Below are 26,600 nucleotides of genomic sequence, written 5' to 3'. Positions count from 1 at the left end.
TGGTTGAAGTTAGACATTAACACTATTGGATGCTGTCCGGTTCATTTGTCTAGAAGTTAGGCATCCGCGCGCGTGACTGATAGGTCCTAGGCTCGAATCTCGCGATGCGGGATCATGGACATGCACTGCTGAGGAGTCACGCAGTAGGATTAAACGGTCGTCCAGTGCTTCCAGGTTTTCCATCCTTGTCTAGTTTCGAATTGATTCATTATTATTATTATTATTATTATTATCATTATTATTATTAGCTTTATTCAATATTATATTTTTGGCACAATATAGAATTCTCAGCACAAAGTATTTCAACAAGTTTCCGTTTCTTTCTTCTTGGTCGGTCCTGGCGATAAATATTGAGTGATCGCCAGTTAGATGTTAGCAGTCCAGTAAATGAACATCTTAATAATGTAGATTCTTTTCGATGTATATTGCCAACAACCAAATTCTCTCTTAATGAGCTTTTTGTAACTTTCACAACGAAAGGTTGTACACTCTTCAGAAACTCAGCAGAATAGGTTATGTGAATAATAAACATAATGATATATTAAAACAAACAAAAATAGATAACTTGTTGAAATATCTAGATAGCAGGAACAGGTAGCCGAGATGTTCAAGCAGGCCGCCGCCGATGAACTCAACTATTAAATTTCATAATTAAGTTTTCTGAACTGTTATTTGTTGAGGTGAAGTTATTCAAATCATTTGTTGTGGGGAAAAAATCAAGTTTAACAAAAGTGGTATGCCGAAGTTCGGTTACGTATATTATGAATTCATTATCCGTCTTAGGATCATGGTGCTTTGAAACCAAATCCATGGTAACCATCTCCTTAGGACTGATGTTTTAGAGTCAAAATAACTTTGAAGTTCTTAAGTGTAAAAATGTGTGGAATTATCGAAAAGTCGAATTGTAATCGTTTGCATAATAACTGACTAAATGTAATAGTTCACTGATTCTATAGTTCATTAATTGCCAGAGTGAATGAAATTATGTAAATACAATTGTTACAAAGATCTTTGAAATGTAAATTTCCATCAATTTCAACTATTAATCCATCAAAATATGTGGCCTAACATCTGCTTGTCCACACAGTGGTTATCAAATCTGAATTGAATCACCCTTTCATAATCTCTTAGTTATTACAAAAAGGCTTAGGATAAAATCAAATAGTTTTTCATAATCTGTAAATCCGTAAATGTGGTTATTCACCGAAGTTATGACACATTATAAGTTGACAAGGAAGTTAGGAATCAACCACAGAAATGACTAGTAGCTAAACCTAGGAACTGAATAACCACTTGTAATAATAACAGCTGATCGTATAAATATCCACTAGATTATCTTGAAACTTCATCTAATGGTTACTAATGGAATAGTTTGATAACAAAATGAATACAGTTATTCTGAAGTAAAGCTCAATTAATTCTTGGATTAATTTATGATAAACTATCTAACTACCGTCTCTTTTCAATATGAATATCTCGTTTTTTTGGCGACTACGTTGCTGCTATCCAGATAAATTTCAAAGAATCGAAGAATGTAGTGCTGGGAAAATTAAATGAACATGAATCTGTAAATCTAGTTACACTACTTAATTAGTCTCAGTAGCCAAATTATAATTGTAAATAATATTTAGTGTCCATTTGATCAATCATTTGGTTAGACATAAACTAATGAATTCAGATGTTCCATCCTGCCGTTTAAATAGCCTTTATGCGTTATATAATTTGATTTGTCTACCATAAATCATATTGGTCACATTGTGTCACATCGAGATATTCAGCTGTTAAAAGATTAGCTGTACTTTGTATGTTTGTTATTTCGAAAAACTTACACACGTCTGCCAACAACAGTTAAGTAGACTAGACTGGAAAATCTGTAAAGAAAAGTGTTTGCTATTATATATTGACGCAAGTTTAACGAAATTTCACCCATTACTCTACAATTAAAGATTTGGACTATTTCAGTCATTTGCACAAAACATTTTCATTAAAAGAACTATGTCATCAGTAGGACCTACTCTATGTGGATTTACAATTATTCACCTATGTCATTCCACTTTAAGGTAAAATGAATGACCCGTTATAGATCCTGATAAACCTAGCCATTCAAGCAAAATGAATTTTAACAAAAATAATTAATTTCAAACAACCACATCTTTTGATAAATTTAAGTAGAGCAAGAAAAGCATCTAACTGACGAGTCCCAAATAGGACGAAACGCGTGTCCTGGATTCCACTGCTAGCCGCTATCCATCTTGGATTAAAAACGCTTGTGAATTAAAGCTATATCGAGGCAATCCCCGTAGGATGCACATATGCTAACATGAAAATGATCAATTTCAGTCCTAAACAGCAATGGGAAGATGTATGTGAAACAGCACCAGTAAATTTAAGAAAAACAAGTTTTACAGAATAAAATGAATTCTTAAAGAGAGCAAGGACGAAGATTGGTGCAAACAAATAGGATGAGATTTATCTCAATTTCAATATATTTTGTCCAATCTCACTCTGGATAGTGAGCAGATTATAATAAATGATTCATTACATATATATTCCTTCATTCTTTGATTATCCTTTCTACGGTATTCACAAAGTATCAATGCGATGTTCCTAGAATCATAACGAAGTCAATTCTCTTTAATGCTTTAAAGAATTCTAGTCCAATACGTTTGATGATATTGAGGAACTTGACGATTACATAAAATCTAATCAATAAAATTTGGGGCGAGATTACAATTTATGGACGAAATAATCAGATATAACATAGCGAGTCTTGAATTTTGATGCGAAATTCACCTGTAGTAGTGTTTTGGCAGTATATCTGATGTCGATTTGTGGTGAAAACCCTCAATCAGATTTCTAACCCTAACCATCAACTTTAAAACATAATTCTAATTCCTCACACAGATTTATAACTTTCATTAGATTCTATTAAGTTGGTGGGCATTTTCTAGATCACTTTGGCGTCTCTTAAAAGTTGTCCATACACTATAGTCTCACCGGATTTGGACATAAACCGATATTAAACATTATGTTAATTTCAGTGGTTGAGATCATGAGTCAATTGGAGCTAGACAACCATGAAAAACCTGGTGGTACCGGACGACCGATTCGTCCTACTGTGGGACTCCTCAGCAGCGCGCACCCACGACCCCGCCCTTCGGGATTCGAATCCAGAATCTACTAGTCTCGCGCACGAGCAGTTAACCATTAGACCACTGGGCCGGCATCCAATTAATGACTGGCTTCGAGATGTATATCCTGAGGTTCTAGTGAGAAGCAGTGACATGTGGAGTTCAACCAGGTCAGTTGTGAGATAGAAACTCACTGAAGACAATGGTGGATGTATCGCTCAATTTCATGGATTAGTTGAAGTTAGACATTAACACCGTTGGATGCCGGCCGTCTCAATGGTCTAGAGGTGAAATGTTCAAGCACCAAAATGATAAGTCTTGAGTTCGAATCTGGCGAGACGGGATCGTTGATGTGCGCTGTTGCGAAGTCTCACAATCAGACGAAACGGCCGTTCAGTGCTACCAGGTTTTCCATGATTGTCTAGCTTCAATTGACTCATGATCTCAACTACTGAAATAACTAAAATCTCCACAAAGCTCCTTCTGATACATTATGTCAATGTTAACTAACTGATCATAAATTGATTTCAATCAATGTAATTCGATATCAAATTAAGTAATCAATTTTTGTTGTTGTTGTCTACTTAGTTGATATTATGAATTTGTAATTTAACTCCGGTATCAATTACATGAATCACTGATTTGATAATGGAGTCTAAAAAATGAAGATTGCATAGCGTCTCACCATATAGGGTATGACAATAAAAAAGCTAATTGAATGTTCATTAATTTATAGATTATTGTTAAGTTCCTTAGTATGAAATACACATGGATGGTTTGTTTTTAATCTCGTTAAATTGTTTGAACAGGTTAATATGTTTCATCAACTCTGTTGAGTTTATAGAAGATGAAACTTTGACACAAACTTGAAATAATCATCTAGATTAGATGGTGGTTGGAGGTAGTCGACAGGAAACCCTGGACCCGGGTTTCGTGCTACTTGGCACTTGTCAACAAGGTGTACCTGTAATCTTGAGGGAACTGGTGCTCCCTAGCGGATTCGATCTCGTGTCACCCAGCTTCACAGTTAGAGACGTTACCACTGGGCTATCCGAGCCGCGACTGACCTCCTGTCGATAGCATTCGATCTGCACTAATAAGGACTAGACACGCATGACATTGATCACCACCCAGTGATCAGTCAATTGTGAATATACATCTAGATTTTATCAAAATGAGTTACATATAATTTAGGCTAGATATCTGTTTGAATAGTATAGAGAATAGGAGTCTACTTTTTTTATGAACTGTGACCTTTGAAGTTAGATGGTATATATAAGTTATAAGTATTCGATTATATATGTTTTGAAGGACAGCTGACTGAATAATGATAAAATACAATGTAGGGAATTAGAGGAAACTCACAAATCAGATAACAAATCTGTGAATGTTCATGGTTTGAGGTGGCTGATATAAAAGTCACGTATTCATAACCACCTCAGATTAATAGCATACAATGTTGGTTGATGTAAAGTTAGACGAATGTTAAGGATAGTCAAACTGAATTGTAGCATCATTACATTGAATGATTATTAGTTTGATAGTGTCTTATGTATACATATTCCATGTTTCGTGTCTAAATAACAATCTTGGTCGATGAGTAGATACATTAGATAACATGATTCACAAATGGTCACAGTGATAAAGAAGTATTACTTCTTTATCTAACCGAAGTTTTCGAGTTAAAATATTGTTCCACGTTTTTACCTCACTAATTCGCTTATTTTCTTCAAACCAAATTCATTTTGTTAATTGTTTTACCTTAAAATACTTAGTTATTCATACTAATAGGTTATTTCCCAATATAGTGAATTAGTACAACAGCTTAAACTGGTCCCCATTCTTTGTCAGTTTTGCATTCTTGATTTATCTAACCATTAGTCTGTGCTGAATAAGAAAAGAAAGGAGTTGTCTTTATCTAATTTAAGGACTTGGCGTGATAAGTTACTTAGCACAACCTTGAGGTTTGCAACGTATGAATTTGATTATTGACTGAATGGTGTTGAGAAGGAAACGGAAGAAAACTATCCTACTTTGATCAACGAAAAGAGAAGACAATTTATCTGGAACTGTGTATCCGATTAATTCTTGACTCAAATAACTCAAAAAGTTATATGAATTGATATATATGGGGCTGACATGATCGAAGCGATAAAGAAATGAGAAAAATACAATTTTATCGAAACTAGGAAATCATAGCAGAAAATCGGAATACAAGGATTGTTTACATTTGACCAAAAGTAAGCTAACTTTAATTGCTATGTACGTTACGTCACCTAGAGCCCAAAAGAAATTCCCTGAGCCTCAACCTTCCATTAATAAGACTCTACTATCTTATAGAATCAAACTACTGCCATGAATGAGCTACATACTTTAAGCAATATTCATAATAATTTATCTTAAAGCTTCATTGATCCGTCTCTTGTGTGTTATTCAGTTTTCAACTAAACCACAGTGTCACTGCCATATCCCTTTACATTGAGAAATAGAGATTTTCAGTCATGATTGTTAAGTAAAATCAATGATGTAGAATTAGGAGCTTATGTATTTTTACATAAGTATTTCTGTCGTTCTTTCAAAGTTTCTCGTTTATTTCGGATATACATTTCATACATCTAACTTATAGATGTCGAATAACTTAAATTCTGAGAATAAACACGAACTATCTGGCAGATGAGATCTATGTTAATGTATGTGGTTGAAATCAAGTAAACCAGCTACAGAACCTCCAGATCTCACAATCTACAGAACAGTTCATAATGACTTCATTGGAATCTGAAATTTCACATTTTGAAATTCAGTTAACTTCCAAGATAACGCAGACATAAATTAATGGTATTATTTAATTCACTTGGTGTCAGTTGCTTGAATCTTCTCATTGATACTTACGACTGCAATCGACCAGTCTCTTATTGGCATATATGCATCGTGTTCGGACTACCTCGATATTACCTCAATTCACAAGTATTATATTCAAAGATGGATAGTGGCTAGCAGTGGGATACAGGATGCACGTTTCGTCCTATTTGGGACGCGTCAGCTGGATGTACCTGTATCTCAAAATTGATGTTCAATCTGAGACTCGAACTCAATACCGTTCACTTCAAACGCCATTGCGTTATCCACTTAGCTCCTAAGTCCTGATAGCCACTGATTCAGTTAGGTTCGAGTCCAAGATTGAAAACCAACTCTAACATGCAGGTTCACCCGGCTGACGAATCCTAAATAGAAATAAACGCGCATCCTGAGTTTCGCTAAATGCATTAGTGTTTTGATGCCTAATTCATAATATTCTTTATTTCATAAGTCAAGTATTCTAATTAGTAATTTGGGCAATTTATCAGTAATCCAAAATTCATTTATATTTAATGTCATAAGTATTCACACTTGAATATTCCCATACTGGAATAAAACTGGTTAAAACTGTGGGTTTTCAGCTGACTTTATATATCTGGGCTACCTGTTCCTACCATCTAAATATTTCAACAAGTTATCTATTTCTTTATTTGTTATAACAGATTACTATGTCAATTATTTGCATAACTTATTCAGGTATATTTGTGAAGAATTTATGACATTTTGCTGTACACATTACAAAAATATACAATCGAAAACATCGTGATGGTTGGTAATGTGCATTGAAATGAATGAATATTATTCAGATGTCGACTTCTGAACTGCTAACTATCTAACTAGCGATCATTCAATATTTATTGTCAATATCGATCAAGAAATAAGAAACGAAAACTCGCTGAAATACTTTGTGCTGAGAATTCTTTATTGTACCAAAAATATCAGATGGGTTTTGTGAATATTATAGTAATTTCAATGGTTAAGATCATGAGACAATTGGAACTAGACCACCATGGAAAACCTGGTAGCACTGAACGGCCGTTTCGTTTTACTGTGAGACTTCTCAACAGCGCACATCAACGATCCCGTCTCGCCAGATTCGAACCCAAGAGCGTGAGCGCTTCACCTCTAGACCATTGAGACGGCCGGCATCCAATGGTGTTAATGTTTGACTTCAACCAATCCATGAAATTGGGCGACACATCCATCGTTGTCACCAGTGAGTTTCTATCTCACAACTGACCTGGTCGAACTCCACTTGTCACTATTTCTCACTAGAACTCCAGGATATACCTCTTGAAGCCAGTCACTAGTGAGCATATGTTGATTAATATCAGACAGATTTTGTGGATATTATAGTAAGTTCAATAGTTAAGATCATGAGTCAGTTGAAGCTAGACCAAAATTGTAACACTGAATAAAGCTAAAGATAATAATAAAGTCAAATTTTCATCCAATAATACGTATCCCATCTTTTATAAAAGGAAGCTTTATTATTCAATTCACGTCAGATTGGCATAGCGTATCAGTTTCATTTCCTAAAAATAAATGTGGCTTTGTGGATTCGGCTGAAGACACTAAGGTAGGCAGTATTTCTTTTATGTTTTCTTTAAGGTACGATTGTTTCTTCTATTGCTATAAATTGGTTGCTCATGATTAATTGTATTGATAAAATAACCAATGAAAGGTTATACTTTAACAGATTTTTAATCGATAATTGCTCTCTAGGTTGTATATGGTTCATATTATCTTGTCAAATGTTTTCTTTTGACATTCACTTAATGCGTGACGTCACCAAATGTTCATATAACAACAGTATCTAGTCAAACATGCTCTACAGTTGAAAGCATCTTGAATATATTAATGACCTATTCATAAATTGATATTTAATATTCTAACATTTGATTTACAGCTCCACCTTACTTCTAAACGAATTGTGAATAATCCTCCTATCTGGGAAATATATTTAGATTCAAGTTTCAAGAAGTTCTAAATAGTTTACTTCCATTATCTCTTCACCCTATAGCTCTAGTAGAATTTTTGATGATAAATAATTTACATACTTTCACTATTAAACAGTTTCACATTTTAAAAATGTTATTTAAGATCAGATTAGAAACAACTTAACCTACAAATTATAACAGATTAACCAAGTTTATTTGTTATTTTAACTCCACCTCGAGCCTCTCTGAGGTTACTGTCAGTCTCAAGCCCGGATAAAGGGAGGGGTTCGGTGTTGGGGACGTTAGACCCCCCAGAACTCACTTGGGAAAGGACTTAATTTTTTAATTTATTTAGAATATTTGAATATCTTTGTTTTTGCGCCGAAGGCGCTCTTATCACCTTCATGTCATATTTCCCACTGGGAAATATCTTAGATGCTATTGGTCCGTTGCGTCTTTTAGTATGCTATTTGGTAACTCCCCAAGAACTGTCTTGCACTGTATATATACGTTTTGAATTGTGTTTGTTGTTATCGCTCGTTTCTGGCTGTTTTGCAGAGTATACTTCCCATTCCAAGCTTGGACTTCTTCCTCTAGTTAGATGGGCTGGGACGCATCAATAGCTAGCTTACTAGTCTTCGGTCACCGAGTCTTGTTTCTCGTTCGCCGATTAAGTAAACTCGTGATAGCTTCAAATCTAGCATTTGGAAATGGAGCTAACGATCTCATCCCGTAGATAATTAACTCGCCGAAAAAAGATAACGCTAACCAGAAAAATAATTCATTTGTTAATGTAAATAGTGTAATTCATTCTACATTATCTTAAATAAATAAAAATAATAATCTCCATGTTTACTACTACCCTTTTAGAAATATATTCGATTCAATTTTTATTCAATTATTTTATAATTATTCAATAACAACAACAACAAAAAAGTTAAACATTGATATACCTTTGTTACCAGGAGCAACCAGCAATCAATGTACACATACATACATACACACACATACATACATAGATACAGACATACATACAAAATATGCATTTACCCTTTCAACTATGTATTTGAATAATTAACATGAAATGTAATAAATTTCTAAGGAAACAAGTAACCTAACGATTCACTTAGAAATTACTAACAGAAATGTTAATCTTAATATTCAAATGATTTAGACATTCACTACAGTATAACACTAACAAACAAACAAACAATAACAATATTCAATAAACTTATGTCATTTGAATTTATCAATCTATTTTTATTTAGGGACTATTGTCAAGGTTACATGAACCTATTCAAATGACCTTAACAAATGACCTTGTTTATTCATGACACATTATTATTTATTACTTTAAACAAACACAAAACAAACAATAGAAACATATATATATGAATAGAGGAAAGTTTTCTAATTCGTTTAACGTAATATATATATATATATATATATATATATATATATATATATATATTACTATGATAATGATTGCCTAATTAAAGATTTCTGTAAAAGTACTACAACAATTAATTAGTAACAAGATATAATACACAAAGTGTAATTAAGATCAAATTGTACATTCCATATTGATCTCCTGAGATATTCATTCACTTTTTTTTTCTGAACATTGAACCCTCATATTACCCATAGCCATACACATACATACATACACAAACACATACACATAGATAGACATACATAAGTTAATTGTTCTTCATTATTAAATAAAGAAAATGGGATGTGGTGCAAGTGGATTGAAAGATTGTAAATCAGGTAAATTTTAATTATATTTAATGATCATTATTGTTTGTTTGTTTTTTTTGTTTTTTTGTCTTGGATTTTTTTCAAAAGTACATTTACTTAGATTTTACATTGACTGTATTCTATTTACTTAATATGAAATTAATGAAGTTTAACTATAATTGGTTGAAGTTAGACATTAACTTAGCGAACGGTACTGAGTTCGAGTCCCAGAGTGAACATCAACTCTGAGATGCAGGTACATCCAGCTGACGAGTCCCAAACAGGACGAAACGCGTGTCCTGGATTCCACTGCTAGCCACAATCCATCGTTGCTTATAATGCTTGTAAATTAAGGCAACATCGAGGCATACGCACAGTATGCACATAAGCCAATAAGAGACTGATCAATTTCAGTCCTAAAACATCAATGGGAAGATTCAAGTAAAACAATATCAAGTGAATTAACATAGTTGGATGACAGCTAGCTCAGTCGTTTAAAGGTTAAGCGTTTACTCATGAGACTGATAGGTTTTGGGTTCGAGTCTTGCGAAGCGGCTTCGTGGATGTGTACTGTTGAGGAGTCCTATATTAGGATGAAACGGCGGTCCAGTGCTTCTAGGTTTTACATGATAGTCTAGCTTCAATGGACTCATGAATTCAATTATTAAATTACTATAATTAAATTGCTTTTTATTAACTCTGAATACGATTGACGATACTTTTTGATAGTTATTAGTTAGCTACAGTGTAGGATCAGGCACATATATGCATTAGTCCAATTTGTCATACTTCATTAGCACAAGAAGATGAACAATGAATTCATAGAAGTAGTTACTTCAATGGTGGTAAGATATAAAAGAAAGATTGTGTATAAGGATATAGTACAGGAAGAAAGAATTAATTCGTAGAAAGAAAGTTGTAAAGCAATTTTAATCTCTTAGTTTAAGGGAACACAAAGAGTGTATACACCGATGCCATTGTGGTTGACTGTGAGACATGTCACCCCCAGTCTCCAACCATTGGTTAAGACAGTCGTGCCGACCCCAACCGAGTAGTCCATATCTCCCAACATGGCTTAGACTGGATGCCACGTCTTGGTTTGGCCGCCCTTAACTTTCTTCCAACCATCTCCAACACTAGTCAGCATTGTGCGTCGTGGTAATTGCATTTCAAGCATACGTAACACGTGGCCCAACCATCTCAGTCGATGGAAAATCACAACCTCATCAACTGATTTACCATCATTCCGTAATACTCTGCGTCTAACCTCACTCTTACTTACCCAGTGATCCCAGCAGATGCGAGCAATATTTCTAAAACTCTAGTGTAGATATAATTGTTTGAACAAACCTTGTGCATATATACATAGTCTAATCATTAAATAAATGATATCTATTGTGTACCCAAAATGAATATATTCTGAAAGAATATACAGTGAACTTTGTCTTTTATTTGAGGTCTTTCAGATGCTTAACAAGTAGCTTGTGAGAGTAAGAAATGATTATTGAATTACGAAAATATACATTTATATTCAGTGATAATTTTCTACGAGTTTTTTGAGATCAATTTGATCACCGTGTTACATTATCCTTTGTATTCTAAATGTATAAAACTATAAAGCAGCTAAGAAACTTAATATAACAGGACTTGTAAAAATAACTAAACAGTCATAAAGGAATTGAACAAGTCCATTATCATAAATGAGAAATATTTTAAAGGTGATAGTTTTAATGTACTGTTAAATTTATAAACTGAAGTTTTATTGAACTGAGTTAATATCTTCTCGATCAGACTACGTTCATCCGTCAGTCAGTAACAACGTAGAACTTCGTACGTACGTACATCATTTCGAGTTGCCACACCACATTAGCACAGAGATGCAGTTGTTGACTCGAATTCCGTAGTGGTAAAGGTAGTAAGAGTATAAGCAGTAATCGGAAAGATCAGGGTTTGAAGATGTTATTCAAGGAGTATATTATAGTAAAATAAATTTGGAAAGAAAATAAGGGACATGAAGAATCCAGATAATTAGAATTTGGGAGAGCACAAAGAGTAGATGCACTTGCGCCATTGCAAACGATTTTGAACCATGTCATTCAGGGTCTCTTATCATCGGTTGCTACCATCTCGCGGTCCCCAACCAGGTAGTCTTCACCTACCAACATGGCTCATTCCACTTGTCAGTGACTTCATAGACTTGTGCCATGTTTTGGTCTGGCCGCCTCTAGCTGTCTTCCAACCTACTCCTACACCGTAAAACATAGCACGTCGAGGCAGTCGGTGGTCGGGCATATGTAACACGTTCATCATGGAACTAGAATTAGTTCATTCTGAAATAAGATGTTATACAACGCTTTCATAATGTTCCATATGTGCATATATAATGGATCACTAAAGTAGATGATCTGAATCGAATGATTAAGGTCCTACTCAAATTAGACGGGAATTGTGTGACCGATAAGTTAATGTCGAACTTACACCTCGCAGTTAGTACCTAACATGGATTACCCTTTCGTTGTATCCAGGTGTACTATTTCTGCTTTGATGACCGTACAACACAAACAACGTTATTACCCGACTGCTGGATGATTTGATTAGGGCCCATTGACATTTCACTGACCCTACATATATATCTCATTATTTGTGTGTTGGTGAGCTCGTAAATTTTGCTGAACACGGATAGCATGAATTCACCTCAGCATTCAGACAGGTGAAACGAAATTTGAAATTCTTAAGATATAACAACTTTAAACAGTCTTTTCTTCAAATTAAATAATCATTAAAACAACGATATTAATAAAACAGGTTCTTGATCTTAGTTATCTTAATCCATTTACATACTCATCCACATCTTTTAGAAATTACCTAATCTTTCATTGTTATGGTTTACACAATATAATCTTTGTGTGACATCAAGTTGATTCACTATTCATATTCCCTCACCAAAATAATTAATACGTCTGATAGAAACACATTATTCTGCTTAGTTCCATATTACCGTAATCAGATGACCTCCGATTGATGAATGTGTTCATGATAAACCATCATTTTGAGTCATATAAACGTGTACCTAAAAGCTAACTAACTCTTGTTGGACAACTTACATTTGGAGAAAAAATAGCCTCTTCCTAATCACATTTCTAGTCGTTAGTATTTTGTCGTTAAAAGAAGAGTGTAGGTCAATCGGTGAGCAAATTCTACAACGCGTTAATTCTGATTCAAGTTGCCAAATCGCAATTATTACCCTCAGTCATCTGCTTGTTCAAACCACTTGACAAGAGGTGAGCATGACTGAAAAACTGACATTCTATTTTAAATTAAAAATTCAAGTGTGAACTCTGATGAATGTAACACGGCCATGATCCAAACCACCTTTGCCATTTTTTTAACCATCGTCCTTTATCAATATATAACCTGCTTTCGATATTTGAAGTTTCTTATCACGGGTTAACTTTGGTTAAACAATGGGTGAAGAACAGGAAGGGCTGGACAGCTGTTCTGTTCAAGTATGTGACTTAACAGAATAGCACGTCCACGTCATCATTAAGGATCGAATCCAGGACCTTTAGGTATCGTAATATTTCGATAAGTGAAATTTTCAAACAGTTTAAAATAGTAAAGCAATCATACCCTATTTTGCCTAGTTAACAATCATATCTATTATAAATAACTATCAAGTAAACCTTAAAGTCCAGGTCATAGATATTGTCAAACATGGAATTACTTTGTTTACTAAACTATCTCCATCTTCTTCAACAAGAAGAAATTTACTATAGACAAAACTAGGAAATAATTTTATACTTGAATAGTTTATAAGCAAGTTAACTATCAAGTTGGTTTATAGGAGCCATCTCCATAAAGCACCTAGAACCTGACCTATGTAAATGTTCAACTAAGAGCGCTTAGTAAAAAAAGCACATCATTTAGTCAGGTAGTGAATCTTCATAGACTAAAGTAGTTGAAGTGTGTGCGATGCATCCTGAGCTACCGTCTACTTCGGCATGTAATATTTTCTGATATGAAATTAGCTTAAGATGGCCAAATAAAGACATGGCTTTAGTACATGACGTCACTGTCTAGTGAATTGGAACGCGTACGCAGATGCATACAACGTGGTCAAAGTCGTTCCAGTTATCGTCACCACTGACTGGAGACATTTGTTGATATAGATGATAGTTAGTGCCAATAGTATAAGCTAATTCACTTCTTGTTATCCCTTAGAACCTGTGTTTTGAAATTAGTTTATACATCCCATTTCACGGATTCTCTTTTTCCAAATCATATTTTCTATGTTTTATAATACTACTGATACTATTACGACTTGTACTAAAGTTGCATTCACTTTGATGATTTCATCTTGTTGTGCTGGTGTAGTATGATAATTTGAATCGACACATGTATTTGGTTTTCTGTTACTTATGATTGACTGATTAACACATCAACTGTATCTAAAACGTATCTTTAAAATGATGGTGTACTTTCTCGTATTCCATCATTTACTTTCAAACTATCAATTGTTGTTTACTAATCTCGTTAATCCTATTTCAAATATGTATTTTAAACTGAATAATTATAATTGGAGACAATGTAAAATGAATTTTGAATTATCAGTTTAGGGGTTGTGGAGATTGTTAAGTTTTCGATTGAGATCATGGACCGATTGATGTTAGACCACCATTGAAAACCTGGAAACACCGGACGGCCGTTTCGTCCTATTGTGGGACTCCTCAGTAGTGTGCGTCCACGATCCCGCTTGTAGGATTCGAACCCAGGGCCTTCTATCTCGTGCGCAAACGCTTAACCTACTGGACCACTGAGCCGACATGGAATAGTATTAAAGTCTGACCTCAACCAATCCGCGAAATTGCACGACCATCTTCCATTGTACTGAGGTAGACACCTGTTTCTACCCAACACGGACTAGCTCCGCTGGTCACCGCTTCTCACCAGAACTTCGAGAATTTTCTCACGGAGCTACTCACTAGTGAGCACATGGTAATTATTAGTATAGGGGTTGTGGAGGTCGTTAAGTTTTTGATTGAGATCATGAAAAGATTGATGTTAGACCATCATTGAAAACCTGGAAGCACTGGACGGCTGTTACGTTCTAGTATGAAACTCCTCAGTAGTGAGCATCCATGATCCGGCTCACAGAATTCGAACCTAGGTTAAGCATTTGCGCGTGAGACCAAAGCTACTGGTTTCAAACCTCTCATGCGAGATCGTGGAACCGAAAATTTTCTTCTGTTCTTTCTTCATACTTTATCCTCAGTTGAATAAATTTTATTTTATTTTTTTCATACAAGTTGGCCGGATTTCACAAACTGACAAAAAATCGATTATTATTATTTGGCTTAAAAATCATTTAAAATAGAATTCGTACATTGATTATGGTGACTTTTATGAAAATGTCCGAAAGAGAACATTTAGGTTATATGATTGATTAATGTATTGTGAATGTTGATGTTTGTTTGTTTTTCAGTTAAAGGGATTGTGAAGTTAAATTTTAGTAGGAAACTATTCAAATGATTTCATGTATTCGATTATAAGAATATCAGTTAAAAACTAACTAATTGTTTAAGCAAAGATGGATAGTGGGTAGTAGTGGAATCTAGGAAGCGTGTTTCGTCCTATATTGAACTCGTCAGTTGAGTTGATGTTCATTTTGGGACTCTAATTGTTTTCTGAATAACTTACTGATTGTTGTAAGAGTAAAGTGTCCAGTCTTTTTTTAAAAGACTGAATGAGTATAATAGAATGTTACATATGCCTTATAAAGAAATAAGTAGTAAGTACATTGTTAAAATGGCTTGATAATTGAAAGTCGAATCTAGCTAAAGCAAAAACAATAAATGTAAACTTTCAATATATGAATTCATTATATTTTGCGGTTTCTCATCAACTGCTTATAACCCCTAAACATTAGAAATCAGCTTACATCCTTTATATGACAACATTGAAATGTTCTAATCAATGAAGATTCATGAACAAAGCAATAGAATTGTAAGAACTATAGAAGATATTTGTATGCTAATCAATGTGGATATTTATAGGTTAAATATAAGAATATCCTAGAATAGAAACAGAACATAACATTTTGATGAAGTTTTGTTTTTTTGAGTTAGATGGTTTAGTCATGAAGCTTTCATTGGTCTTCTGAAGGACATTATCAGCACAAACTTCAGAACATAAATATATTAAGTTGATTTCAATAGCTTCTATCCAATAAACTACTAAAGAACCTTGGTTTAAATGTTTTTTTCAGTCGTGTCATAAAATTATAATCAATTAATCAAAGTTGAACTCTATGAGAAGACTAAAATGAAGGTAATAGAATATACTATGGTTGAGAAGAAGCCTGTCTTCTTAAGACTTATATTTTAAGGGTAATGAAATAGCTGGAAAGATTAATTTGAAACTAATAGTAAGGATGTATTCAGCTATTAGGCTAATCTATATACATCAAATGAACTGTTGATTATGACAGTCATATGTGGAAAAATTCCCACCTTAAATAGAAGAACAATACAGAACTAGTACTTTTTGTCTAATCCAGGACTTGACAATTGTGTGTGCCTAGATCTATATTGATGTTCAAACAGGAGTTTGAACTATGCTACTGAATATAGTAATTAACATTTTCACATGTGACCTTCATGAATAGATCCCAACTACAAAATTAAACTGTTACTTACTTGCTTAAGCCTGTTACTCCTCGTGGGGGAGCATAGGCCGCCCACCAGCACTTTCCATCCAACCTTGTCCTGAACAATTCTTTCCATCTCTTTCCAGTTGTTACTCATACTTTTCATACTTTTCTATTTCCTGACGTAATGTGTTCTTTGGCCTTCCGCCTTTCCGCTTCCCTTCACGATTCCAAGTTAGGGCTTGTATCGTGATGCAGTTTGTTGCTTTCCGTAATGTATAACCTATCCACTTCCAACGTCTTTTCTTGATTTCTTATTCAGCTGGAAGCTGATTTGCTCTCTCCCACAGTAGGCTATTGTTGATAGTATCCGGCCAATGACTGTTGAGTATCTTGCGTAGACAACTATTTATAAATACTTGTACCTTCTTGATGATGGTTGTAGTAGTTCTCCACGTTTCAGCTCCGTACAGTATAAATCCAATCAATATCTTCTAGAGATTTATTAATGCATTAACATAAGAATTAAATTTCTTTATCTGTGATATCATTTCTCTTTATTATTGAATAGAAGTAGCCGAATCGACAAATGATGATCATGCTGATAATACAAAAATAGAAACTGAAGAACACAAAGAAACAAACACTAGTCATATAGTTCCTGTATTATCAAGTGAACAATTGGATCTTCCATCAAATAATAGTCAACATGATGAACCCAAAGAAGAAATTCCATACAATCAAGAAACGCCAAACGTTTCAGCGATTACTGAACAACAACCGGATTTAGATTTAACAAATGATGTGAATGTAAGCATACTGTTTTTTAGAAAATAAAGAACACTTGAATTTTAGCACACAAAAGAAATTAATTTACACCATATATCTCCGATTTATTGTTAATATTAGATATGAATAGGTTAATCAATTAGGTATCATATTTGTTATTTTAGACTATATAGCAACCGATGGTTAGAGACCTTGAATGACATGACTCAAAATCGTTTGCAATCGCGCAGGTGCATCCCACACTTTGTGTTCTCCCAAAATCTAACCTTCCAAATTCTTCATGTCCTATTTTCTTTCTCTTTCCAAATTTCTTCATACCATGATCTTTCCGATTAATGCTTATACTTTTACTATCTTTACCATTATGAGATTTGAAGCGACAATTGTATCTCTGTTTTGATGTGGTACAGCAGCTCGAACTGATTTACGTATGTACAAAGTTCTACGTTATTGCTGACTGATTGACTAATATAGTTTATCAATTCAAAGAATGTTTTATCAGTGATATAATTACAGTTTACATTACGGACTGAATTCAATCAGAAAAAATATTGAAAAACGGCGATTAATGAATGATTATTTTGTTCTATTATAGGACTTCTTGGAAGTGTCTCTACACGACCCCAGTATAAATTGAACCCATAAACGTTTAGGCTAATAATGAGCATTCAACATTTAAAAAATTAAGCCCAATATTCAGTAGTTTTAATCTCTAGCTTCAGTCAAGTTATAATGTCGTGTGAAAACCATCCCAAGTTTAGTGATTACTGTCACTAATCCTTCATATAATAAACAAGAGACAACGCTACTAATTTACTAATCTCAGTTGTTTTGTTACCATCAATGAATAAATTTTATAAATGGATACCTTAATAACTCATAAAGTTATACTTTGAATGACATTCAATAATGCTTATTATGTATGATCTAAGAGTCATTTTTCACTTGATTTGATCGGGTCATTATACCATAGCTGGATCATATTATATTACTCTTATTATTCAGTTTAGGATATAGCACCTATTGTAATCTAGTATTTCATTAAATAATTCCTAATTGCCATAAAGAAATTTAAATTGAACCTTACTATTAATGAGAATCTTGACCCTCTTACATACAGAACATAGTATATAGACGGTAGATTGTAATCATTTGATTCATAAATATGTTAAGAGAAACATTTTCTAGAATGACTTATGATTTCCCATCAAAAATACTTTATAGTTTACTACATGAACAGACATTAGTTAGTCAATTCATAAAAATCTACCCATGACATTAAAGATCTTTGAGAATTGACGTGAATTAATTGAAGTTAAATATATAAAGTATTGGATATCAATTTAATGTTCTATAGTTTTAGCACTCATAGAGTGTCATGAAAGTCCTCGATTTGATCAACGCTAATGAAGAGTCCTGTATGAGGAAGAAACAACCGTCTCGTTTTTCCTAGCTTTCACAGGTTGTTTAACTAACATCGGTCCGTGAAATAAAGTTTCAAGGTGAACAATTTTCACAACCATCCCTATTCATAGTGTAGTGAACGAGAACAGTAGTGGGGACAACCAAATGCATTTGAACACAAAATTACAGAATCTCTTAGTAAAATCTGAGAACCATACAACAAATCCTTCATTTGCAAAATGTTAATTACTCGTATCAAATATTATTGTTCCTTCATTTCTATACCAATCATTCTCTATTCTCATTCTTTTTTCTTCATAACCTTCTGTTACTATACATTTTACTTTCGATTGATGATACATACTACTTATACCTGTCGAAATCAGTAGCATTCACCACAGTATCAGTAGAGATGATGATTATAAGTAACAGAATGAAAAGTTGTAAATGAACAAATTCTGAAACTCATGGTTTAAGAACAAATAAATAGTGAACGTATCTTCACTAGCATGAGTGATATTTAGACGATATTACTTAAAGTTTCTAGTCAATGACCATAGTTATCTCATGGATCTAACTAGGAAGCAATCAATAACTTCATAAACTGATACCACTTCTTGTTTTGACCATCATAGGTTTTCTTGCAATCTGCTTCTACATTAATCAATATCACCCTAACACATGTCTCCAAAAACATTCAACATGTAAGATCAGTGGAAATAGAAAGAATGTTTCAATTATAAATTAGGATATCTTTTGGTACTACTAATTTAAGATCTTGGTATCCAAATGGTTATTGAATACACAGTGATTATAGTTTAATTACACTTTATTTCACCGATTGAAATCATGAGTCAATTGAAGCTAGACCACCATGGAAAACCTGGGAACACTGGACCCCGTTTTCTCCTAGTATGGAACTCCTCAGCAGTGCGCATCCAGAAACCTGCCTTGCGAGATTCGAACCCAGGACTATCAGTCTCACGCCAGACGCTTAACCAACTAGACCACCGAGCCGGCCATCATCCAACTGTGTTAATGTCCAGAAGTCAAGTTGTTCCATTATAATTTTGTCTTCGTCTAGCTTCAATTGACTCATGATTTCAATCAGTGAAATTTCTAAAATCTCCACAAAACCCCTTCTGATAATAATCATCTGCTCACTAGTAATAATTTTATATTCTGAAAAATAATAATAATTACAGAATTCACGCCAGTTTACAGGCATGATCAATTTGATATAAATAATAACGTTAGACGTGCAGAACAAACATGTGACAAAAGAAAGTTTTAAGTATACTAGTTCAGTAGTTGTTTAAGTAGTACATATATTACAGCGATCCAATGCATCAGCCGGGAATTTTTAATATTTCTTAAATGGACAGCCTGTTGATTTATGAACGGTGTAATTTAGGGCAATTCGTGTGCCAGACTGACGTCAAGAGATACTCCTGGAGTTCTAGTCAGAAGCCGTTACCAGTGGAGTTCGATCAGGTCTGTTGTGAGATATCAACTCACTGAAGACAATGGTGTACGGTGGTGCAACTTCGTGGATTGTTTGAAGTTAGACATTAACACCGCTGGATACCGGCCGGCACAGTGGTCTACTTGGTTAGGCGCTTGCCGCGAGACTGATAGGTCCTGGGTTCGAATCTAGCGGGGTGCAAGATCGTGCTGAGAAGTCCCATATTAGGACGAAACGGCCGTCCAATGCTCCCAGGTTTCCCATGGTGGTCTAGCTTCAATTGACTCATGATTTCAATCAGTGAAATTTCCTAAATCTCCACAAAACCCCCTCTGATACACTTTATTTGCCAGAAAATCCCACCTGTATTATGTAATATACAATATAAAGTCGTGAATAATAGTTTGATTATTCATTTATGCCAGTGTAATACTATTTCCATAATGGTTAGTCTATTCCTTCGTTTTTTCTTTTTTTGTTTTCGTTTCCAAATTTGATTATATCATCCATCTGTAATCGTTCATCATTTATTTTTTCTTCTCTTATTTGGTCATTAATTAAAACAAATAAATGAAACATTGATCAATTCAGGTGAATATTTCAATAAATCATAAACATTTAATAAAATTTTGTACACCATGTCAACCATTGTATTCTAACAATAATATTGAAAGTATATATAGTTACTAATGAACAGTTTGACTCATTGTTATAAACAAGTGAGTATATATGTTAGTAGATAGTCAAAATACGTATTAGTCTACTACTTAGTTAGTTAGTTCAGTGATAAGTTAGTTTATATTATACACTTAAATGTTGTTGAATGATCACTTTGTTATAGCTATTGCTATGATTGAATGTATAGATGTTGTGCTTGAATAAAACTAATTATGTATCTATTTAAACACATATATATATATATATGTATAACATTTGGTTCTCATCCTATCCAACCACTTTCTTATGTATGAATTCAATTTGTATTTGATATCTTCTTGTCTAGTTCGATTGGTATACAAATGAAGGAAAAGTACCAGTTCACTATTCTGTGCTTCTAAAACAATTGTGCTTTTGAGATAACAAATGTGAACCAATTTTCGGGGATTGTCATTCAGTTGCTATCGTTTATAAATGTATTAGCGAAATGTATATTCATTATGACTGAAAATGTAATTTCAAACTGATGTAAACATATTTGGGAGGTTTTTTGAAGATTGTAGTCATTTTAATAGTTGAATTGATGAGTTGATTAAAGCTAGACCACTATGGAAAACCTGGAAGCAATGGATTCCTGAGAACAGGATCGTAGATGCGCACTGCTAAGGAGTCCTGTACTAGGACGAATTAACCGTTCATTGTTTACAGATTTTCCATGATGATCTAGCTTTAATCGACTCATAAACTGAACTATTAAAATATTTATTATTCATTAATTTAAAACAGTTTACAATTGTTTAACCAATTTTTCCTAATTTCAATTATCGTTCAATATTGTTTAACATTAAGACAGTTGAATTCATTTGTACTGGTTGTTAAAATCTTCCTGGTTAACGTTTTTTTAGCGAGTTAGTTTTCTACGGGATGGGTTCGTTAACCCCATGCCCAACCCTCCTCCTTCATCCGGGCTTGAGACCGGCAGTAGCCCCGGGAGGGACTCCAGGCGGAGTTTAAGACTATAATTGATTAGTCTCTGATTTGCTTAAGAACATTTAATGAAGATTACCAGGATATTGTCTTAACTCATAACCATTCTAAGTAGAAATGAATGATGGCTAACAGTGTAACCGATGACATACATATTTCATTCTATTTGAGACTCACCAACCGGGCATAACTGCATCTCAGAATTGATGTCCACTTTGGGACTCACCTGAAACGACTTCATATCTTACATTCCACTGTTACTCAACATTCATCTCTGATTCATCTATGTTTGTTAATTAACATGTATAGTGTTTCAATGTGTATATTCATTCAATTCCATATTTTCTATTTCAATCATTTCAATCATTTTAGCAACCTGAAGAATATAATAAAACTGATGACAATGTAACAGAAAATTAATCATCTCTAATTTGTATTTATATTATACAAATGGACAATTATTCCTGGATCTAAACAAAAGCAACATGTTCTTTTAAGTAACTAATATGGCTTTCAGGTATATTATTATTATTATTATTACTATAATCAGTGATTATATTGTCATCATTATCATCATCATCCTTATTAACAATGAATTATATTTAAAATCAATATTATTCCAGAATTTCATTAATCAATAATTGAATGAATCCTGATTAGATTGATTTCATATTTTCCTTCAATTGGGAACAACATATATATTTATATATTTAATTATCTATACAGACAAACGATTGTTTACACTGAGACTATTCATCAGTTCTAATTGAGTTACACTAAAATCAATAAGAAATCTATTATTGATAAATTTTGTTGATGGTCAATATTTCGATTATACACACACACACATACATACATACATACATACATACATACATACATACACGCATAAACATACACACGCAGAGATTCATAGCTTGATATACTTCAATAAGAATGTCAAATGTTAAGCTTTGTATATTGATGATAGCAATAAAAGAAAGTTAATCATTTTTCTTTTTTTTTTATAATTGTGCACAGTTTGTATTGTTTGTTGTTGTATGGTAAGAAATTAGATTCATTAAGGCCTTTGTGTATTGTTTCTGAAATCTTTTATAAATCTTTGATAGTTTGTTCATTTATGAAAATAGATTTGTATTAATTCCATTTTCATTATATAGAATGTCCAGAGATGGGTGATCAAGTAATATGATATGAATAGGGGTTAGAAAAAGGGAAAGAAAGTTGCAGACAATAAGATTGAGTATGAAAATTAATATAAGAAGGGATTTTGTGAAGATTGTAGTAATTTCAATTGAAGCTAGATCACCATGACCTCAACTATTTAAATTATTACAATCTTCACAAAACCCCTTTTGATCCTAATCAATATATGTTCACTAATGACTGACTCCAAGATGTATACCTTGGAGTTCTAGTGAGAAGCAGTGACAAGTGGAGTTCAACGGGTTTAGTTGTGAGATAGGAACTCATTGATGACAATGGTGAATTAGTTGAAGTTAGACATTAACACCGTTGGACGAAGGTCAGCTCAGTTGTCTAGAGGTTAAGCTCTCGCGCGTGAGACTGATAGATCGTGGGTTCGAATCCCTCGGGCGGGATCGTGGATGTGCACTGCTGAGGAGTCCCACAATGGGATGAATCGGCCGTCCAGTGCTTTTAGGTTTACCATTGTGGTCTAGCTTCAATCGATTTGCGATCTCAATCATTGAAATTACGATAATTAATGTCAAACATAGTAGTTAGGCCTAATATGCATATATATAGATATGTATTCAGGGTTTTAAAATGGGATTTATTTTCATTCAACGTAGTGAAATGAACATTAAGCTATTCCAAATAAGAACTTTCGTCTAAATTTGACTGAATAGTTTTACAGTATTTGGGCGCCGAGTTGATGTGTGACATTAAAGAGGAAGAATGTATTTGTAGAATCTCAGCGTGTACACAAAAATGTGAATACCTACTATAAACATTGCTAACATTGGTTGGATGACCTATTCAGTATACAGTTAACTGGAGAACCATATACCTATTTATATTCGATAATTTTGATGTTTGATTACATTTCCTTGAAAAAGATTGGACCAGATTGTCAAGCGAAACGTCGAATTTACTTCAAATTCATTCGCTGAGATTTTACAAATACTTTCTTGCTCTTTAATTAAGATATTCTGTTGATACTCGTTTTATTATTTAGCATAGTTACCATTGGAAATTCTTAAAAGTCAAGAATTCCACTGAATCTATATAATTAAAACTAAACAACATATTTATTTGCTTAACAATTCATCTACATCCTGAGAAAATCTTCTTAAAATTAGGCGGTATTTCGAGTTTAAAAGTCAAATAATATATGACATCGAGAAAGTAATTATGAGATTAATGCTTCAAGCATTTGGTATACAAGAAATATCAATATATTACATTGATTTATTGTTGATTAGGATCTAAATGTTATCAACTAATTAAATAAGGTGAATCTCATTGATGATCAGAATGGGGTTGAATTCATGAGTCGATTAAAGCTAGATCATCATGGAAAACCTGGAAACAATGGACGGCTGTTTCGTCCTAGTATACTACTCCTCTCCAGTGTGCATCCATGATACCGCACAAAGGATTCGAAACCACGACCTTCGTTCTTGTGGACGAACGCCTAGTCTTTAGGCCGCTGAGTCGACGATCGACGGTATTAGTGTCTAACTTCCATCGATCCATTCATCCATTGTCTGGGGTAGATACGTGTCTCTACATGATACGGGATGGACTCCACTGGTCATGGCTTCTCACTAGAACTCTATTCATGTAGAACTGATCAATTCTAATGAACAGTGAAATCTTACTTAGATCACTTCAATCAGTGTTGATATTCACATCTAGATCCTTTTCAGAAATAACATCAAACATTCATCATATTCCGATTTTCCCATTTTATTACACAGAAAAACTTATCACATTGGTTTCTATAAACAAATAAACTGTCAGTCAGTCAGCTACAACTTAAGACCAGGCACATATATGCATTGATCCAAGTTGCCATACCGCATCAGCACAACACGATGAACACCGGATTCATAAAAGTAGTCAAGTCAATGGTGGTAATATATAAAAGAAAGATAGCATATAAGGACATAGTACAGGAAGAAAGAATTAGTTTGTAGAAAGAAAGATATGAAGCGATTTTAATCTCTTAGTTTAAGGGAACACAAAGAGTGTATACACCAACGCCATTGTGATCGATTCTGAGACATGTCACCAAGAGTCTCCAGCCATTGGTTACGATAGTCACGCGGACCCCAACCAAGTAGTCTGCATCTACCAACATGGCTCAGACTAGAAGTTAGTGACTTCAAGCGCTGATGTCACATTTTGTTTTGGTCGCCCTCAACTTTCTTCCATCCATCCTAAACACCGGTTAGCATTGCACGTCGTGGTAATCGGAGTACAGGCATACGCAACACGTGGCCCAACCATCTCAGTCGATGAAGATTCACAACCTCATCAGCTGATTTACCATCATTCCTTAATACCCGGCGTCTAACCTCACTCTTACTTACTTGGTGATTCCAGCAGATGCGAGCAATATTTCTAAGACATTTGTGGTCAAATGCATGTAACTTACGAGCATACCAAATAAAACATATGAATTAGCTTTGATGGACATTGTAGTTTGTTTTTATTGAGAAGAGGAATACTTACACTTTGATAGACCAGTATAAATACATTAAATTAGTACATCATATTTCAGTTGTTTTTAACTGTTCTTATTAAGAAAACATAAGATGGATGCACACTACTCATAGCTAACAATAACCCTGTATGTAGATGTATATAAATATTGTACCAACATACTTTATAGAAACTTTAATGATTCTCAGATTATAACAATACAATGGTTAACATTGTTTCTTCTATATACAACATGTTATTCATATTACATTAGGTGAAAAAAGAAATAATTTTCGTGTAGTTCCATTAAATACTATTTGTATTAGTTACTGTGGAGAAAATATTGTCAATAGAATGAGAGAACTACACGTCACTATGGTAACGTCAGCTGTGTGATGAACAAAATGATTAGATGATTATGTTATTCATTTTTTATTCGACCTTATGAAGTTAGTTCGATTATGAAACTAATGTAAAATTTGTAAAGAAATAATATAGGTGTCGTTTCATAAAAACCTTTACATATTTGGGCAGTATCATTGATGAACACGGTGGATCTCATGCAGACGTGAAGGCGCGGATCGGCAAAGCAAGAGCAGCATTTTTATAACTGAATAACATCTGGAAATCAAAACAACTGTCAACCAACACTAAGGTCAGGATTTTCAATACAAATGTCAAGACAGTTCTACTGTATGGGGTGGAAATCTAGAGAACTACGAAAGCCATCATCCAGAAGATACAGGTGTTCATTAACAGTTGTCTACGTAAAATACTTCGGATCCGTTGACCAGACACTTTTAGCAACAACCCACTGTGGGAGAGAACAAACCAGATGTCAGAGGAGAAAGAAATCAGGAAGAAGCGCTGGATGTGGATAGGACACACATTGAGGAAAGCGCCGAACTGCGTCACAAGGCAAGCCCTCATATAAAATCCCGAAGGCCAAAGGAGGCGAGGAAGACCAAAGAACACATTACGCCGGGAAATGGAAATAGACATGAGAAAAATGGACAGGAATTGGATGGAATTAGAAAAGAAGGCACAGGACAGAGTGGGTTGGAGATTACTGGTCGGCGGCCTATGCTCTATTGGGGGTAACAGGCGTTAGTAAGTAAGTAAGTTCATATTAGTTAGCTAATGATGATTAACGTTTATGCGGTCACTATAACTATACTTAGTTAATTGTAAATTCCTTTGGTGTTTAAATCAATTAATCCCTTTGATAAATTTCGATAATATAATAAGAAGACGAAGATTATCAGAACCATGTGATGATATATTAGCGTAAAGTATTTCGAACAATCTGATCA

The 26,600-nt window shown here is 34.0% G+C and overlaps 1 protein-coding gene across 2 annotated transcripts; it reads left to right on the top strand.

Annotated features, from left to right (window-relative positions):
• Positions 1-9,385: 9,385 nt before the first annotated feature.
• MS3_00009101 (uncharacterized protein) lies at positions 9,386-22,680 on the top strand (the record flags this gene model as incomplete). 2 transcript variants are annotated; one of them, XM_051217440.1, is made up of 4 exons in its annotated part: positions 9,386-9,697; positions 16,885-17,123; positions 20,563-20,690; positions 21,988-22,680. In XM_051217440.1, the coding sequence occupies exons 1-3, from the start codon at positions 9,658-9,660 to the stop codon at positions 20,659-20,661; spliced, it is 378 nt and encodes a 125-aa protein (XP_051064841.1). In that variant the 5' UTR covers positions 9,386-9,657. The 2 variants fall into 2 exon arrangements, with proteins under 2 accessions (XP_051064841.1, XP_012795961.2); XM_012940507.3 differs by lacking the exon at positions 20,563-20,690 and having other exon boundaries at positions 21,988-22,035.
• Between the last annotated feature and the right edge of the window lie 3,920 nt (positions 22,681-26,600).

The sequence above is a fragment of the Schistosoma haematobium genome, chromosome 5 (assembly GCF_000699445.3).
Source record: "Schistosoma haematobium chromosome 5, whole genome shotgun sequence".
Taxonomy (NCBI): Eukaryota; Metazoa; Platyhelminthes; class Trematoda; order Strigeidida; family Schistosomatidae; genus Schistosoma; species Schistosoma haematobium.
The sequence above is the reverse complement of the archived record's forward strand: the minus strand, read 5'-3'. Positions and strand labels throughout refer to the sequence as shown.